The sequence below is a fragment of the Acomys russatus genome, chromosome 16, assembly GCF_903995435.1.
Source record: "Acomys russatus chromosome 16, mAcoRus1.1, whole genome shotgun sequence".
NCBI classification, from domain to species: domain Eukaryota; kingdom Metazoa; phylum Chordata; class Mammalia; order Rodentia; family Muridae; genus Acomys; species Acomys russatus.
In genome coordinates, this window is record NC_067152.1 from 43451637 (window position 1) to 43470024 (window position 18388).

The 18388-nt window shown below is 47.0% G+C and overlaps 1 protein-coding gene across 6 annotated transcripts in view; it reads left to right on the top strand.

The window, feature by feature from the left end:
- The window catches only part of Tnrc6c (trinucleotide repeat containing adaptor 6C), a 114632-nt gene extending 98552 nt beyond the window's left edge, over positions 1 to 16080 (top strand). For 5 of the 6 annotated variants that reach the window (XM_051159123.1, XM_051159124.1, XM_051159127.1 and 2 more), the window contains 7 exons: positions 2947 to 3114; positions 6492 to 6683; positions 7035 to 7178; positions 11942 to 12136; positions 13027 to 13097; positions 13611 to 13750; positions 14374 to 15438. In XM_051159123.1, coding sequence (XP_051015080.1) covers positions 2947 to 3114; positions 6492 to 6683; positions 7035 to 7178; positions 11942 to 12136; positions 13027 to 13097; positions 13611 to 13750; positions 14374 to 14734 — 1271 coding nt within the window. In that variant the 3' untranslated portion in view covers positions 14735 to 15438. Of the gene's footprint in view, positions 1 to 2946; positions 3115 to 6491; positions 6684 to 7034; positions 7179 to 11941; positions 12137 to 13026; positions 13098 to 13610; positions 13751 to 14373; positions 15439 to 15815 lie in introns of those variants that run through there. The other variant, XR_007832044.1, reaches the window with a different exon arrangement.
- Positions 16081 to 18388: the final 2308 nt, after the last annotated feature.

Sequence of the window (18388 nt, forward strand, 5' to 3'; positions counted from 1 at the left end):
GTCTGTGGTTTGTACAGTAAAAGCATATCAGGTGTGTGGTGGATCCTGTTCTAAGATGGCTCTTTTTGTTTGGTTGGTTTTTGTTTTTCGAGACAGGGTTTCTCTGTGTAGCCTTGCCTGTCCTGGACTCACTTTGTAGACCAGGCTGGCCTCGAACTCACAGCGATCCGCCTGCCTCTGCCTCCCGAGTGCTGGGATTAAAGGCGTGCGCCACCATGTCCGGCCCTAAGATGGTTCTTGAGGGCAGATTTCACTCTATTCACCATCCCACAATGTCTCTTTCAGACCTGGTGTTCCTGCCCTCTGACCTGCTTCTTAATTCTAGGAATTACCTCATGCAGTGAATCTTGGAAAGATTTATTTTTATAAAAATGTCAAACCATTGACATTATAATTATATTTAATATCTATAAGATATAACATTTAAAATTAGCAGCTCATTAGGTATAGGAAGCTGCCTTCAAAATGGTCTGTCTTGTTGGCTCTTGGCTTTTCTCTATGACAGCACAGATGCTGAAGAACCGCTTTTCTGTGGCAGCCTATGGCAGGAACCAGAAGCCCATGCTGCTCTGGACTCTTGTCCGCATCTTTCATTCAGACAGTCCAAGCTGTAGTGTCTCTTACCTACTGGATCTGATGGTGTCAACAGGAACAGTAACCCTAGTGGCCTTTAAGAGTTCTCAAGAGCCAGGTGGTGGTGGCACACACCTTTAATCCCAGCACTCAGGAGGCAGAAGCAGGCAGATCTCTGAGTTCAAAAACAGCCTGGTCTACAGAGTGAATTATGGGACAGCTAGGGAAAGCCTGTCTTGAAAAGCAAATAAGCACACAAACAAACGAAAAAAATAAAAAAGAGCTTTCAAGAAGGAAAGGTACACTGCCACCACTGTGATAGGCTAAAGATAAATATACCTGTGGTGTTAGCATTAAGGAGCTGAAACAGGAGGATTGCTGTCAGTTCAAGATTAGCCTCACCTGTAGCAAATGCCAGACCAACCAGGTCATATACCAAGACCCTTCCTCAAAACAAAAAAATTAAAAAATATATAAGATTAAAACTTTAATGCAGGTAGTGTGGCTGAGCGGTCCAAGATTAAAATTTTAAATTGAGCCCTAAACAAACAGGTAAAATTTCATGAATAATGAAGCTTTTCTAGTAACAGGGTATAGCAAAGAAGTGCCCTGCTGTGTTCAGAGGTGGTCCCAATGAGAGGACCTTAGAGCCCCCCACCCCCGCGACTCCCAGCCCTTGCTGCTGTTTTACCTGGTGGATCTATATGAGGAAGTGAAGGCTAGACAGCAGAGGCCGTGAGGAGGCAGTGCCTGGGCAGCATCAGTTTTACAGAGTGTAAATCTCACAAGTATGTGACTGTAGAAGCACTTCAGTTGTTGAGTGAAACTGGGATGCATGCTTAGTGTCATAGGCTACATCTTTAATCCCAATTCTCTGGACCAGGATAGCCTGGTTTATGTACATAAAAAAACTTTGTCTCCAAAACAGAGCAAGGGAAAAGCCACCTGGGTGCATATAACCTGCATTGCATATGGCAGCATCTATTTGGTCCAGTAGCACACCCTTATTTTGGCAGGGCAGGACCTGTTCAGTTTGCCATAGGACAAGCCCTTAGGCCCATTGGCCTACTTGCTCTTCATCTGCATTGCCCACCCACATACTCCCATGCCCTGCCCCGAAACTAAGAACTAAAATGTTTGACTCTACTTAAGTGGTAGAGTTCCCTCTGTAGTGACATTGGAATTGTGGAGTGAGCACACCAGGTCCTGTGGCTGCACAGGAGCTCACACCAGAGAGAGGGTAGAAGCTCTGGCTTCTCTGCTGTTGACTGTTCCTCCTTGCTAAGTGTCCAGTCCATTCCCAGCTGGGTCTGGAGAAAGGCTCAGTGGTTAAGAGCATGGGCTTTTCTTCAGGGGACTCGGCTTGATTCCCAGAACCTACATGATAGCTCACAACTCTGTAATGCCAGCTATAGGGCATGACTCCTTCTTCTGGCCTCTGTGGGCACCAGGCATGAAGTGATACACAGATACAGATGCAGACAAAAAACACTCATACATACACATACACATGTAAATATATATACTTTTTTAACTTTAAAAAAGTATGTAAAGAAGAAAACAAACATTTTCCCCCAACATTAAAATTTAGAGTTAAACCCCAGTGGTGGTGGCACATTTTTTCAATCCCAGAACTTGGGAGGCAGAGACAGGCAAATCTCTGGGAGTTGGAGGCCAGCCTGGTCTACACAGTTAGGTCCAGGACATGGAGAAAGACTGTCTCAGAAAACCCAAAAGGGGGGCAAATGGCAGTCAGTGCCTGTAATCACCCTAGAGCTTGAGAAGCTGAGGCTGGGGGTTTGCCATGATTCTGAGGTTCACCTGGACTACACAGACATGATTCCTAGGCCACGCTGAGATTCTGTCTCAAGAAACTTAAAATTAAGGAAAAAAATGCAGTTGAACCAGATGCGCACCTATAATTCCAGCATTTGGGAAGCTTGAAGCAAGAAGATAGAAGTTAGGAGCTGTACGTCAAATTCTTATCTCAAAAAGAAGAGAGAGTTGTGGGCACGGCGGCACATGGCTAGAGGCAGAGGCAGACAGAGCTCTGTGAGTTGGAAGCCAGCCTGGTCTATACAGTGAGTTCCAGGCCAGTTAGGGACTACAGTAGTGAAATCGTGTCTCAAAATCAAAAAAGCAAAACCAAAGGCTGACGTGGTGGTGGCACGTGCCTATAGCCTCAGGACTCAGACTCAGGCAGACAGAGGCTCTGTAAGTTTTAGGCTACCTAGGGCTACATAGTGGAGGCCGGGGATGGAATTACAGTGAAAGTGTGTGACTGTGCCTGAGGCTGGAGGCTGACTCTCCAAGAGGGCTCTGAGTGAAATCCTTCAGGGGAGAGACAAATACTAATGATGTCTGTGCTTTCAGCTGGATTGAACCCAAACATGAATGTCAACAGCATAGACATGAGCAGTGGTTTGTCTGTGAAGGACCCATCTCAGTCCCAGTCACGCCTGCCTCAGTGGACACATCCCAACTCCATGGGTAACTTGTCCAGTGCTGCTTCTCCCCTGGACCAGAATCCTAGCAAGCATGGTATGTATGCCCTGGCCGAATTCTCGGCTAACAGAGGGTTGCAGTTGCATACTGTCAGGGAACCCTGACAAATGATGTTCATTCTATGCATTTCTATGAATGAAGCTCCAAAAACAGAAGAATGGGAGTCTGCCATTGTCAGTACCTGCAAGCTCACCATCAGATCTTAGCTCCAAAGCCACAAACCATTGGAAATGCTCCAGAACACCAAAGAGGATAGGTCGGAGCCCAGTGCTCCTTAGTTAACTCCTTTTCTGCCAACAAAAAGAGCCTACTGAGCGCTGGAGAGAGAGCTCAGCGGGTAAGAGAGGTACTGCTCTTGCATAATACCTGAGTTCTATCACCATGTTGGGTGGCTCACACCTGCTTGTAACTGAAGTTCCATGACCTCTATGGGTACCTACACTCAGTGCATATTACCCACACATGGATGTACAAATATGTTAATTAAGATTTTTTTTTTTCCTTAATGTCAAAAAATAGTGGTTTTTAAAAAAGGATTACCTTTCAAAAAAGTAAAACAAAAAGAATCAAGTACTCAGGAGAAAGAAACATAACTGTTAACCATCATATTGGCCTAGAGTGGGCTAGGGTGTAGCTCAGTGTAAGGGAGCTGACCTGGCCTCCAGTGACCTCGATTCAGTGGCAGGGCACTAGTCTTACATTCATGAGGTCCTGAGTTCTATCCCCAGAACCAAAAAGGAACAAAAGAAATGTACTAGGGCATATAGTTTTCTCTTGGTATAAAGTAATCTAAAAGGAAAAACCATTCCCCTAATGTTTAATTTAGCAAGAAAATCTCCATGTGCCATCTGGGTCCTTTACTTGTCCCCATCACTGTTGGTTTACTCTGTATAAATCAGTACCCACTTTGTTCTTGCATAGTAGGGAGCCACTACAGAAAGGGGGGGGTCATAGAAATACCAGCAAAAGTGATCACTAATCAGGAAGACACGAATGTTGTCCTCAGAAAGACTTACGATGGACAGCTTTTCAAAGTATAAAGATTTCCAGCTTGGGAGGATAGGGGGTATTCTGTAATCCCAGCACGTAGGCGTTAGAGGGAGGAGGACCAGGAATTTAGGATCATCCTTGGCTACTTACAAGTTGGAGGTCAGCCTGTGTTTCATGAGACCTATCTCAAAAAATGCTTTTTGTTTGTTTGTTTGTTTGTTTGTTTGTTTTTCAAGACAGGGTTTTTCTGTGTAGCCTTGACTATCCTGGACCTGCCTTATAGACCAGGCTGGCCTCGAACTCACAGAGATCCACCTTCCTCTGCCTCCCAAGTGCTGGGACTAAAAGAATGTACCACCACACCCAGTTTAAATAAGCTTTTCAATGTGGCTAGGGTTGTAACTCAGTCAATGAGAGTCCAAGAATCTATGTCTATAGCCAGAAGTGCAAAAGATGTGTGGTAGCACATGCCTTTAATCCTAGCTCCTGGAGGCAGAGTCAGGCAGATCTCTGAATTTGAGGGCACCTGGTCTACATAGTGAGTTCCAGGACAGCCAGGGCTGCAAATAGACCTTGTCTATAAAAAATAAAAAATAAAATAAATAAAAATATATACCTATATGTATGTATGTATGTATGTGTGTGTGTATATAAAATTCATGTTCACTGGATGTTTGACATGAATTTAGTTACCCAAGAGACCAGGACAATAGGATCACTTGAGCCTGAGTGTTCAAGCCTGCCTGGACAAGTCGATTTTAAAAGTCATGGAGGGGCTGGAGATTAAGAGTACTGGCTGTGCACTTGGGCGAGGGGGTCATGCACGCCTTTAATCCCAGCACTTGGGAGACACAGGCAAGTAGATTGCTGTGAGTTCGAGGCCAGCCTGATCTGTAGAGGAAGTCCAGGATAGCCAAGGCTACACAGAGAGACCCTGTCTCAAAAAACCAAAAAAAGAAAAAGAGAGAGAGAGTGGTGGTGGGGAGGGTACTGGCTGCTCTTACAGAGGACCTGGGTAGAATTCTCAGCAACCAAATAGTAGTTTACAGCTACCTGTAGCTCATGTTGCAGGGAATCTGCCTTCTTCTGACCCCCACAAGGATCAGGCACACACATGGTAAACAGACATATGGTACATGGCAGGGAAAACATTCATACAATTAAAAAAAAAAAAAAAGATGGAAAATTTAAAAATAAAAAGGTGAGGGAGGGTGTCACGGGAGTTGATGGCTCAGCAGATGAGATCACTTGCTGCACAAGCATGGGAAGCTCAGTTCAAATCCTCAAATATGAAAATGGGGTGTGGTCACATGCCTGTGATTCCAGTGTTCCTGGAGCATATGGGAGAGTAGCTGGGGCTTGCTGGCTACCAGCCCAGCTCCAGGCTCAGTGAGAGAGCTTGTCTCAAGGAAATCAAGACACCTGATAGCCTCTGGCTTCTGTGCATGCACACAGGCATATACACAGGTCAAAATGGTTTAAGTTTATGGGCTGGGTCATTACCTTAACTGCCAGAGTGCTTGCCTGGGAGGCAGGAAACCTGGGGTAAAATGTACAGCACCACTAAACCAAACCTGGTGGCACATGCCTGTAATCTCAGCACTAGAGAAGCAGAATCAGGGAGATCATCTTTAAACTCACAGCAAGTGTAGGCCAGCCTCAGGTACTTGAGACCCTAAAACCCTATCTCAGAAAGAAACAAACCTTCCAACTTGACAGACTAAAATAGTCCACAGTGCGCACACCTATAACCCCAGCGTTTGGGGGGACGGAGGCAGGAAGCTCAGGAGTTTAGAGTTATTCTTGGCTACATAGGAGGTTCAAGGCCAATCCAGACTAAATGACACCATCTCAAAAAAGCAAAGCTCAGTGATAAAGTGCTTACAACATAGTGTGTATGAAGCCTTAGATTTGATCCCCAGCACTGAAAAGTAATAATGATCACATGTGGGTGGCGGTGGCGGCACACGCCTTTAATCCCAGCACTTAGTGGGCAGAGGCAGGTGGTTCTTTTTGAATTCAAGACCAGCCTGGTCTACAGAGTGAATTCCAGGACAGAGAAACCCTGTCTCAAGGGGAGAAAACTCAACAATAACAATAGTGATGTGTGTTTAGTAATACATGGGTTAGTAAGTGTCTCTCTCAGGTAGAAGCTTCGCCTAGCATACATGGGGCCCTTGGTGCCTAGCATACATGGGGCCCTTGGTGCCTAGCACCACCAAAAAAAAAGGGGGGGGCGGTTAGTCATCTGAGAACCACGTCTGGGCTCACTGGCAGTTCTTAGAGAACCCTACATAGCCTAAGGCTTCCCGTCCACGTAACTCTGCAAGGGGTGAGATCCTGGGCCTGGAAGGGAAGGTTGCACTATATTTGTGGGTGTCTTTGGAAGAGTGTTCACCATGTTCCTGATTCCTGTTTTGTAGGTGCTATCCCTGGAGGTCTAAGCATTGGGCCTCCAGGTAAGTCCTCCATGGATGACTCCTATGGCCGGTACGAGTTAATCCAGAACAGTGAGTCACCAGCCAGTCCTCCAGTAGCTGTTCCCCATAGCTGGTCACGTGCCAAATCTGACAGCGATAAAATCTCAAACGGCTCCAGCATTAGCTGGCCCCCAGGTAAGACTGCATGACACTCGTGAGCAACAGTAGAGTCAAGTGCACCCCAAGCCTAGTTAGGGCTGGGGGAGCCTGGGTCTGCAACGTGGAATCTAGAGCTTTTGGGTTTCCCTTGAGACTGCATAGGGTGTGGTGGTGCCCAGCGTTGTTCATACCTGAAATGTGGTCGCTGTTTCTAGATTGTTCCAAAAGAATAGCTGATCTAATGAACTGTATGTAAGCAGAGAGTGCCTCTGAGCCTAATTATCAGATTCTTAAAATTTCTGCAAATATGAAAAATCTGAGTTTTAAATGTCACGATGCAGTGTGAAGGTGCTCTACTTGCAGCCTCGTTTTGGTTCCCATGAACAGAGTTCCATCCTGGAGTGCCGTGGAAAGGGCTTCAGAATATTGATCCCGAGAATGACCCTGATGTCACTCCTGGAAGTGTCCCTACTGGACCTACCATCAACACCACCATCCAGGATGTCAACCGCTACCTCCTCAAGAGTGGAGGTGAGAAGCCTAGCATAGTGGCGCACGCCTTTAATCCCAGCACTTGGGGAGGCAGAGGCAGGTGGATCTCTGTGAGTTCGAGGCCAGCCTGGTCTAGAAAACACAGCCAGGGCTTGTTACACAGAGAAACCCTGTCTCAAAAAAAAAAAAAAAAAAACAGAATGGCAAACAGAACGGCAGTAAGGAGGTCCGTCACCCCTGCCTTCTGTGAGCAGGTCTCCAGGCTGACTGTGTGGGCTGCGAGGCAAGTGTGGCATCAAACGTAGTTGGTCAGTACCTAATCTGTTCACCTGACCACTGTGGCATCAGAAGATGACAGGCAAAGCCTGTGGAAAGGCTGCAAAGATGTTTACTTATGTTGAGTGAGCTAACACAGCTTCAGCTTGAGTGTCCCTTAGCCAGAGTGCTCAGGACCACATGTGCTTCAGATCTGGAAGTTTGCAGACATAAAACCCAACATGACTGTCTTAGTTAGGGTTTCATTGCTGTGAAGAGATACTATGACGCCTCCTATAAAAGGAAATGTTTAATTGAGGCAGGCTTACCACTCAGATTTTTAGCCCATTATGCCATGGTAGGAGCTGTAGCAGTTTGCAAGCAGACCTGGTGCTGGAGAAGGACCTGAAAGTTCTACACCTTGATCCAAAGGCAGCTGGGGAAAGACTGAGAGTCACACTGAGTGGAGCTTGACCACATAAGACCTCAAAGCCCACCGCCACAGTGACACATTTCCTCCAACAAGGCCACACCTCCTAACAGTGCCAAGCCCTGTGGGTTTTTATAGTACATTTTTATTCAAACCACCACATTGACACTCAAAAAAAATCCTCTGTGGATGAAGAGTTTTCAACCAGCAAGTTACTCGTATTTTTTTAATCATTTTTAAATCATTAGACAATCACTTCAGCCATTAGCTGGGCGTGGTGGCACATGCCTGTAATCCCAGCCCTCAAAGAGGCAGGTTGATCTCTATGAGATCTGTCTAGGCTACACAGAGAAAACCGTGTCTTGAAAAACCAAAAAGAAAAACAACTTCAAGCCATTAGCCTTTTATGACAAATTTTTTAAATTGTCTTCAAACTGGAAGGAAATTGAGCCTTCGCTCATCCCTCTGATCTTTTTTTACTTTTTTGAGAAAAGATCTTACCATATTGTCCTAAAACTTACAATGTAGACTAGGCTGGCCTCAGTGTCAGAGAGATCCCCCTGACTCTGCATCCAGATTAAAGGCATGGTAAGGTGAACACCACCACTGCTGGCTCCAGGCTGTTTTCCTGCCTCATTCTTTTTTGTTTGTTGTTGGTGTTTTTGTTTATTTATTTGTTTTGTTTTTTGAGACAGGGTTTCTCTAGTGGTTCTGGCTGTCCTGGACTTGATTTGTAGACCAGGCTGGCCTCCCACTCATCCTCCTGTCTCTGCCTCCCGAGTGCTGAGATTAAAGGCGTGCACCACCACACTCGGCACCACACTCATTCTTTTTTGTTTGTTTGTTTGTTTGTTTTTGTTTTTTGGAGACAGGGTTTCTCTGTGTAGCCTTGGCTTCCTGGACTCACTTTGTAGACCAGGCTGGCCTCGAACTCACAGCGATCCGCCTGCCTCTGCCTCCCGAGTGCTGGGATTAAAGGTCGGACGCCACCGCACCGGGTATCCATGCCTCATTTTTTTTTTTTTTTAAAGATTTACTTATTATTATGTGTTGTTATGTATACAGTAGTCTGTCTGCATGTACCCCTGCAGGCCAGCAGAGGGCATCAGATCATATTATAGATGGTTGTGAGCCACCATGTGGTTGCTGGGAATTGAACTCAGGACCTCTGGAAGAGCAGACAGTGCTCTTAACCTCTGAGCCATCTCTCCAGGCCCCCACGCCTCATTCTTTTTTTTTTTTTTTTTTTTTTTTTTTTTTTTGGTTTTGGTTTTGGTTTTTCGAGACAGGGTTTCTCTGTGTAGCCTTGGCCATCCTGGACTCACTTTGTAGACCAGGCTGGCCTCGAACTCACAGCGATCCGCCTGCCTCTGCCTCCCGAGTGCTGGGATTAAAGGCGTGCGTCACCACTCTCGGCTCCACGCCTCATTCTCATTCTTAATGCTGTTTTTGGCACAGCTCTGTGAGACATGAGGGCCGCCCATCTTGTGATCCTTGGGCTGATGGGCTGAGTAAGTAGCTAAGATTGTTGGTAGAGCAGACGTCATGTAAAACTGAAGACAGCACAGTTATGTTTGCTGTCTTGAGCTCTAGCATGTGCAGAGGTGCAGCTGGCTGAGCTGGGGGACCATAGCTTTTAAGAAGCCATTGATTCTGTGGGTGTATATGGGCATAACAGTCCAGCTGTGCCTGAGTCTGAGTTGGAAAAGCTTTTCTGCCCTGCTTCCAACAGATCTGGCACCATCCCCATCCTCATTTTCACACAGGGTCTTGATTTTTTTTTATAAAAGAGTTGAGAAAGAGACATAGTCAGAAGCCCACCAAGCCGTGAGGAACCCAGGTTTCTCAAGTGTAGCCCACATGTCCTGTAGGTGCAGGGACAAGGGTCTCAGAACAGAAGGCTGTGGCTCTGGGTGTACATAGTGCCTGGGACAGATGCCTTCCCATTACCCTAGGTCCCTGAGGGAGGTGGAACAGATCAGCAAAGTTCTCATTTTTATGTATACCAAGGCTCATATTGAGAAGTTTGCTTTTTTTTTTTTTTTTTTTTTTTTTGTATCTTTTGTTTGAACTTTAAAATAATGAGAATTGGAGCTGGTATGGTGGCGCACACCTTTAATCCCAGCACTCAGGAGGCAGAGGCGGGTGGATCACTTGAGTTTGAGGCCAGCCTGGTCTACAAATTGAGTTCCAGGATAGCCAGGGCTATTACACAGAGAAATCCTGTCTCGGAAAACACACGCACGCACGCGCGCAACAGTGTTTTCTCTACGTAACCCTGCTAGGTGGTCTCAGATTCAGAGTCACCTGTGTCTGCCTCCCTAGTACTGGGACTAAAGGCGTGTGCCACGACAGTAGGCCTTATAAAAACTTTCTTAAGATGATGCATACACAGCCAGGCATGTAATCCTGGATTTAACCCAGCTTTAATGCATGCCTTTAATCCCAACACTCACTCAGGAGGCAGAGATAGGTGGATCACTGTGAGTTCGAGGCCAGCCTGGTCTACAAAGTGAGTCCAGGAGAGCCAAGGCTACACAGAGAAACCCTGTCTCGAAAAACCAAAATGAAGAAGAAATGTACACACACTGTCTTAGATTTGTGGGCAAACCTGTATTTCATCAAACCTCATCCAGATATTTAAAGTGTAATGTACCCTGCTGCACAGAGCTGCCACAAGAGTATAGTTCTGAAACCTCTCTTTCTGGGGAATTCTTGTAAGGCTCTGTGCTTGGGGAAGAGAGCAGTGTAAAAAAAAGTAGCCAAGTGCTGTGGCGCACGCCTGTGATCCCAGCACTCCGGAGGCAGAAGCAGGTGGATCACGGTGCGTTCGAGGCCAGCCTGGTCTACAAAGTGAGTCCAGGACAGCCAAGGCTACACAGAGAAACCCTGTCTTGAAAAAACAAAACAAAAATCACCTTCCTTTTAGCATTTAGTTTACAGTGTATCTAGCATGTGTTTGCTGGGAGTGCTGTAGTCCTCCCACTGGCCAGGCTGGGGGGACATATCTGTATTGCAGATGTGTCTCTGGAACACACAGGGGATGGTGTCAAATCTGGGCAGATGAAGGATCTTGTGGGCCTGTGGTGGCCATTGCTTTTGTGTTTCTCCCAGTGAGTTCAAATAATTACATCCCCAGCCAGCATGCTTGGTGTTGCATTTCAGTCCATAAGCAGGGGGCACATCCGTGTCCACAGCTAGACAGTGGCAAGGGGGAAGTGTGTGTCAGAAGGAGCATTGCTCTGACAGGGAACTGATGCCCCTAGAGAGTGCACAGGAAGCACATGTGGAGGCCATGCTTCTGACCATGACCATCCCAGCACAGCTTGCTGCTGATAAGCTAAAGACTGAACTTGAGAGCGCTGGGGTGTGGCCCAGTGGGTAGAGTATTTACCTAACATTCACTAAGCCCTGGATTCCATTCCCAAGTCAGTCAGGTCTAGAGATACATGCCTGTAATCCTAGCACTTGGGAGGCAGAATCAGAGGATTGCTACAGGCTCAAGGCCAGCCTGGGCTACAAAGGAAGAACCTATCTCAATCAAACAAACACAACATTTTTTTTATTAATAAATGAAGCCTGTTTTATTACTTCAAGTGTTAATGATTAAAAAAAAAAAAATTTCAGCACAGCTACTGCATTTTAAAAAGTTAAACTACATACCGTGTTTCTAGCTCAGTAGGCAAATGGACCTGATGTCTTTGAATGACATACAGTTGAGCGCTATATGGCACATAAAATTATAATTTTTATAATAAATTATAAAAAGATTTCAACTTTGAAACCTCTGTTTTCTTCATAGCAAATGTTAGCAGCAGTTCAGCAAAGTTTGCACAGGACACGCACAATGTCTTTGACCAGAAAGCGGAAGAGAGTAAAGCTGAGTGCAGTGGCAGTCACTAGTCCATCAGCCCAGGAGGTGAGGCAGGCAGCGGGCTCACCTGAGCCCAGCAGTTGGAGGCCAGCTTGGGCAGCACAGAGGCAGGGACAGCATGTGAGAGAGTGACTCTGTCCATGATGCTTTGTCCCCATCTGCAGTGTCTCATCTGCCAGCTTCCCAAACTGCAGTCATTTCTCTGGGAGTGCTCATACATGTGCTGTGTTTCTCTCCCTTTAGGTAAACTGTCCGACATTAAATCAACATGGTCCTCGGGCCCAGCCTCTCACACGCAAGCCTCTCTGTCTCATGAGCTGTGGAAGGTACCCAGAAACACTACTGCGCCCACCAGGCCACCTCCAGGCTTAGCCAATCCCAAGCCTTCCTCCACCTGGGGCACCAGCCCCCTTGGCTGGACCAGCTCCTATTCATCGGGTAAGGGTACAGGGCACTCAAAGCTACTGTACACATGATTCATGGAATGTGCCTGTTTGATCCCATGCCTCTCATCAGACCCCTGGAGCCTGGGAGGTTAAGAGAGAGTCGGACAGCCAGGCCATGGTGGTGCACGCCTTTAACCCTAGCATTCGGGAGGCGGAGGCAGGTGGATCTCTGAGTTTGAGTCCAGCCTGATCTACAAAGTGAGTTCCAGGACAGTCAGGGCTGCACAGAGAAGCCCTGTCTTGAAAACAGCAAACCCCAAAGAGCATCTTACATGGGCAAGGCATTGGATACACATACCACAAAAAGACCATTCGGCCATTCTAGGCTTCCTACCCACCTAAGCTAGCACGGAGGTCTTAATTTCTCCGCAAGGTTCTGTGGAAACATCAAAAACTGAGGCCCCTTGGCAGTGTTGTAGCACTGTAGAGCCCCCTCCCCCCAGGTGTTTGTATCCCGTGTGCAATCACTGAGCTCCTTTGGCTACACAGAAACCAAAGCACTTGGTCTTAAGTGAGCTGTGCACACTGAGAGCAGCACACCTGCCCCGCTGCCTTTGCCTCATTTCATTAAGGAGAATTCAAGTCTGTGCATTCTAAATGAGGACTGGACAGAGTGAGGTAGAGAATCTCAGGTACCCCTCAAATCTGCCACCTCCCCCACCCCAACACAAACAGAAAAGGACAGGCCTCCTGGGCTGGCAAGCGTATTTGGAAGTCAGGGTTCATGGGCCATGGCTGGACTCTGCAGTGACTATGAGACTGGGCTTATCAAAGATGCCATGGCTTGCACAGGGTGAAAAGACGAGAGCTTGTTAATTGTTTTCAGTCAGACAGAAGGATAGCCTGTCAATTGAATTCTTGTCCCATGGACTTGTCACACAGGTTCTGCATGGAGTACTGACACCTCAGGAAGAACAAGCAGTTGGCTCGTTCTGCGCAACCTCACACCCCAGGTACAGCTGCTACCATGCAAGGGGGCTATCATGTCATAACAATGGCCAAGAAGGTACCTACTTTGCCCCTTGAGCAGGTAGCTGTCTGTTGGACATCTTCCCCCCAGGGTCCACATGGCAGGGGCAAGTGTGAATACAGCTAAGTGTGGGCTTACTTTCAGACATGTTCCTGGTGGCTCATTTGCCCTTCTGAAGCTTTGGCCACCTCAGCTGTACGGTCAGCTTGTATCACCATTCTCTGGCACAGAACTAGCCTATCACTGCAAGGCTACCAGGCTGCTGCTGTGCCTTTTGCAAGCTGCAGAATCCAGAATGGGACTTTGGCCCCTTTCCTCTGGCTAATGTAAGTGCAGCAGCCCACATTTAAGCTGCCAGGCCACAGAGGCTCTCTCAGTGTCAGTTGCAGTCAAAGGAGATGTGTTCCATCCAGTTTTCATACTGTGCTGTACTGCTGCTGCAAAGCACAGCAAGGGCTTGGAGGAAATCACGTCCCACCCTTTGCTTCCTCCTCAGATTGATGGTTCTACACTGCGGACACTGTGTTTGCAGCATGGGCCTCTCATCACATTCCACCTGAATCTGACCCAAGGCAATGCTGTGGTCCGTTACAGCTCCAAGGAAGAAGCCGCCAAGGCCCAAAAGTCTCTGCACATGTATGTTTTTCTTCAGCCCCCTCACCACACTGCCCAGTAGTGTTAGGTGAGGGTGGATGAGTGTTGTGGCACCCCAACACTGCACCACAGCTAGTGCCTTCATCAGTAGAACTGTGCCTTTTTTAGTCCTGGAGGCTGGAAGTCGAAGGTCAAAGTGTGGACAGACTTGACTCCTTCTGAGACCCACTTCTGCTTGCAGGCAGCCATCCTCTCCCTGTGTCTTCATGTCGTCCCTGTGTGTCTGTCTGTCTGTCTGTCTGTCTGTCTTTATGTCCCCTAGGAAGAGTCAAAAAAGAGCCCCTACCTACCCTGCCTCCAGGGTTGCTCACAGCAGTCCACTGCCCCCCTGAGGGAGCTTTCCATGCAGAGTACATATAGACCTGTTCTGGAGTGCCACCTGAGCTGTGGGACATTGGTGACAGCTGAGCCCCCATTGTATAGTACATTTAATTTAAGCATGCACTTCACACATCAGTCTTCTGTGGCTGCCAGGAGTCTAAAGTGAGAAGATACACAGGCTAAGTCATGGTAGCTTGTGACATGATGATACTTTTGTCTGTCTTTCCTGGTAGCATGAACTCAGGACTAGGGGTGCCATGCTTACACGGCATCTTGCCTTCTAGGTGTGTACTGGGAAACACCACCATCTTGGCTGAGTTTGCTGGTGAAGAAGAAGTGAACCGGTTCCTGGCCCAAGGCCAAGCCCTCCCACCCACCTCCAGCTGGCAATCCAGCAGCGGGGGCAGCCAGCCCAGGCTGGGCACCTCGGGCAGCACCCATGGCCTAGTGCGCAGCGACACTGCCCACTGGAACACCCCATGCCTCAGTGGCAAAGGCAGCAGTGAGCTGCTGTGGGGTGGGGTGCCCCAGTACTCTAGCAGTCTCTGGGGTCCTCCGAGTGCTGATGATGCCAGGGTGATCGGCAGCCCCACGCCTCTCAACACTCTGCTGCCTGGGGACCTGCTCAGTGGCGAGTCCATGTAGGGGTCACAGTACTGGGGAGAAGAGAGCTGACCATGCCAGGCCCAGCTCCGAGGCTCCACCTGATGGACAAGCTGCCCCTTCGAGTACCTCTGTCCAGTTCTGAAGATGAACCTTGGCCTCAGCCCTTGAGAACTGTTGAAGACAGTGCGGGCTGTGTTTGGTCAGTGTCACGTGCTAATGACAGGATGTTCCTCATAGCTTTTTATTTTATGTTGTCTTATGTTTGTATGGTGTGTTGTCATTTTGAGTTTTAAGTATAAAAGCTGCTTAGAATAGTTCTATCATGAAGGGCACTTTTCAGATTGTGGGCTGGAAAGGGTTATTTTATGGTGGGGTGGGGGGAGACTTGAAGCCTATTTAAAGTGAGCCTGTGATGATTATGCACATTACCAGAGGCAGCGGGTGGAACAGGCGGCTGCGTTGTGTGGGCACAGAGCCAAGGCACATGGCCAGTGCTCTCTGTTCCCCTGGATCTGCCTATGCACATTACCCTTGTTTCATTACTTTTTCATGTCATTTTTTTTAATCCCAAAAAAATATTTTTAAAAGTTAAAAAAAAAAAAGACATATCAAACATGCAAATACTTGAACCCAGCAGGCCAATACCGAAATGTGAACACTTCCACGTTGACATCTGTGCACAGAAACAGGCTCTAGGAAATGTCTACGTTTATAGCCTACATGTGCGTGCGTGTGTACGTGCGTGTGTGCGTGCGCGTGTGGAACAGTGTGTATGCGCGTGCTCTTGCACAGTTAGCGCTTACTGTGTGCTTGTGTTTCAGAGCGTGTGAGGGATTTAACTGTGGGTTTCCCTTTTATTCCGTATATGCTTTTTTTTTTTTTTTTTTTTTTTAATGCGCATTGGTCAAACGTTCTCATTGTTGTTGTTGGCTTCTAACTTTGCACTGAGGTGTCCCTGCCCGTCCTTTAGCTAATCTTAAACAGTAAAACAGTAAAGAGAGTTCATGGGACAGGGCTGGTGACAATTCATGTGTAAATGTTTACTCAAGGACTCTGTTATTGCATTTAAAGTTACAGTGTATATCTCTGGAGAAATAATATGTCTATCTACCTTTAGCAGCTTTTCATTGTGGACTAATGCAAGAAGATTATTACCAGAGTATTGCACCATTTCCCATCTGGAATATAAAGTTAAAGAGAAAAACAAACCTGTTGTTGAACTGTGGCCATAGATACTTGTAGAGGATGGGTGTTCCCGCAAGGAGCAGGAACAAGCACTTGGACGTGGGTTGTGACTGCTTTTGGAGGAGCTGTGGTTTGGGCTCCCACCTGTTTACAGACTTTTTTTCTCCTTCGGACTTTAAAATAAAACTTTTAAAAAAATTTTAAAATCTTAAAAGAAAAAAAAAAAAAAAAAAAAGACTTTCATCGTTTAAAAAAAAAAAACAAGCAAACAAACAAAAACCTATTTTCAGAATACAGATGTGTTGCTTCAGAGCTCTGGGATGGGACAAGCTGTCCCCTCCAGCCATCACGGACTCTGTTGATTGTCTTCACCCCTTCCTCAAGGTGACGAGGCATTATAGTCTCTGTCTTGCACATGCCGGCTTGCTCTCAGGAAAGCCAGGGCTCCAGAGGGCAGCTCCACACCATTTCATGTATTTTTAAACCCAACTCCTAGCACTGAAGATGTTATTTAAAAAAAAAAGAAAAAAGAAAAAAAGAAAAAAAATGGAAAAGAAAGAAAAACGAAAAACACACACACACACACAAAGAAGAAAAATACCTAATCTCTAATGTGTAGCAGTTACATATTTACCAAATAATGGACTCAAAAGAAATAGATGTTTGAAGAGTGCTTTATATATTAAAAATTGCTTTATGTTTTAAAGATGATCAATGTTTTGATTGTTTTGCAAGGAAGAAAGACAATGAAATAACACACCCTCAAGTATGTTTTTAAAAAAATATATGAACATTGTACTCCTGCCTATGTGGTCAGGAAACTTGTGCATTACATTTTTTAATTAGCTTTTTAATGGTTTTATCAAAACAAAAAAGTCCTGCAAGATTGCAGAGAAGCGCTGGTTTTCAGGAGGGCCGTGAACTATGCACACCTGCGTTCAAGACTTGTGTCCTCAGAGTGACCGCATCTCATGGCCCTGACGTGCGTCCTGGGTATTTGATGTATGCATATCCAAGTATGTATATCAAATATGTGCGTGTGCGTGCGTGTGCTCCCAGACACACAGCTTGCCATGCTGCCATTTAGCACGGAGTTGTAGAAGAACTCATGGTTTAAAACTGGGGATGGAAGTAAAGGATGTTTTCAGTTTTTGTGGGTTCCCCCCCCCCTTTTTTTTCTTTTCCTTTTTGAACCTTTTGAATTTAAAATGTCTCTAAGACTTAAAAAAAAAAAAAGTTTGTGGCGCAAAGTGCTCTCCTCGTGGAGTGTGGTGGCTGGACGCACGCCAGAGGTCGCTTTCAAAAACCGAGCGCTGTGTTGAGTCTTAATAAACTGCAGTTTTTCTTGGCTGTTGACATACTGCTGTGTCTTTCATCTGTGAAAGGCAGGTACTTCCTTTTCACTTGGTGTGGAGACAGCCTACGTCTCTGCTGAGTGTGTGTTCATTCCTGGTTAATCTCACAGTCTTGGCTGTTTGACTTGGCGTTGTATGTAGCCTTTGCTCTTTGGCATTGCTGATAATATGTGGATCCTTCCGCTAAAAACATCCTGACACACACACACACAAAAAAAAACGGCAGCACTGTCAGCCGGCTCATGGTGGTGCTGCAACTAGAAACTCGAGGTCAGCTTTCACCCTCCATGTGCGGAGGACAGGGGACTCTCAGCAGAGAAGCAGCTCTTAGTTCCACCACGGAGATACCGAAGGGGCCCTGACCACATAGGAGGAATCAGACTAAGAATGTCAGGCTGCCCTTGGCCTTTCGGCAACCTCCAGCTCTGCTGGCCCCAGCTTCAGCAGAAGAACAGACCGAGGCCAGGCTAGAGCTGGCCATACACAGGTGTTTTCAGCTCCTGTGGGTCAAGAAGTGGCTTAGAGGATCCTGCTTGCACCTGTGAAATGCTGTTGTCCGCCACCCAGTGCCTTGAAGACATTCACGGAATGAACAGTGGGTTTTGTGGAGAAGGTGCCACCTGTCCTGGCCATCAAGACTGTGTTGGATTTTAACAGTGAGCAGAGATGAAGACCAATGGAAAGGGCCTCATGGGACCGGAGTGGATGAAGTAGGCCTGATGTCAGGATCCAGGAAGCAGGTTTGGACTTGCCTTGTCACTACCCTGTTCTAACAAGACTGGCACAACAGTGAAGGCAGAAGGTGCCCAATCAAGGTGGTGGGATGGCAGAGGAGAGGAGAGGCCAGCAGAGGTGGGCAAGCCCTTGACTGGGGCATGGGACAGGGTAGAAGCTACTGTGAAGAAGGCAGACTCGGGTGCCAGTGCTTCTCGGGGAGTCACTGCTGATAAAGGCATCCTCACAGGCTTGTCTCCTGGTGGCAGTAAGGGAAGTGTGCCTGGCCTGAGCCCTGCCAACCCATCCTTGTGAACAGCCTTCAGCTTAGGTGTCTGTGTGTGACAGATGCTGCTAGACTGCCGCCAGAGCAGTTCTCTGCTGAGCCTCTTAGAATCACCCAGAAACTTTTAGAACTATTTTGCTAGGCCTGTGTATT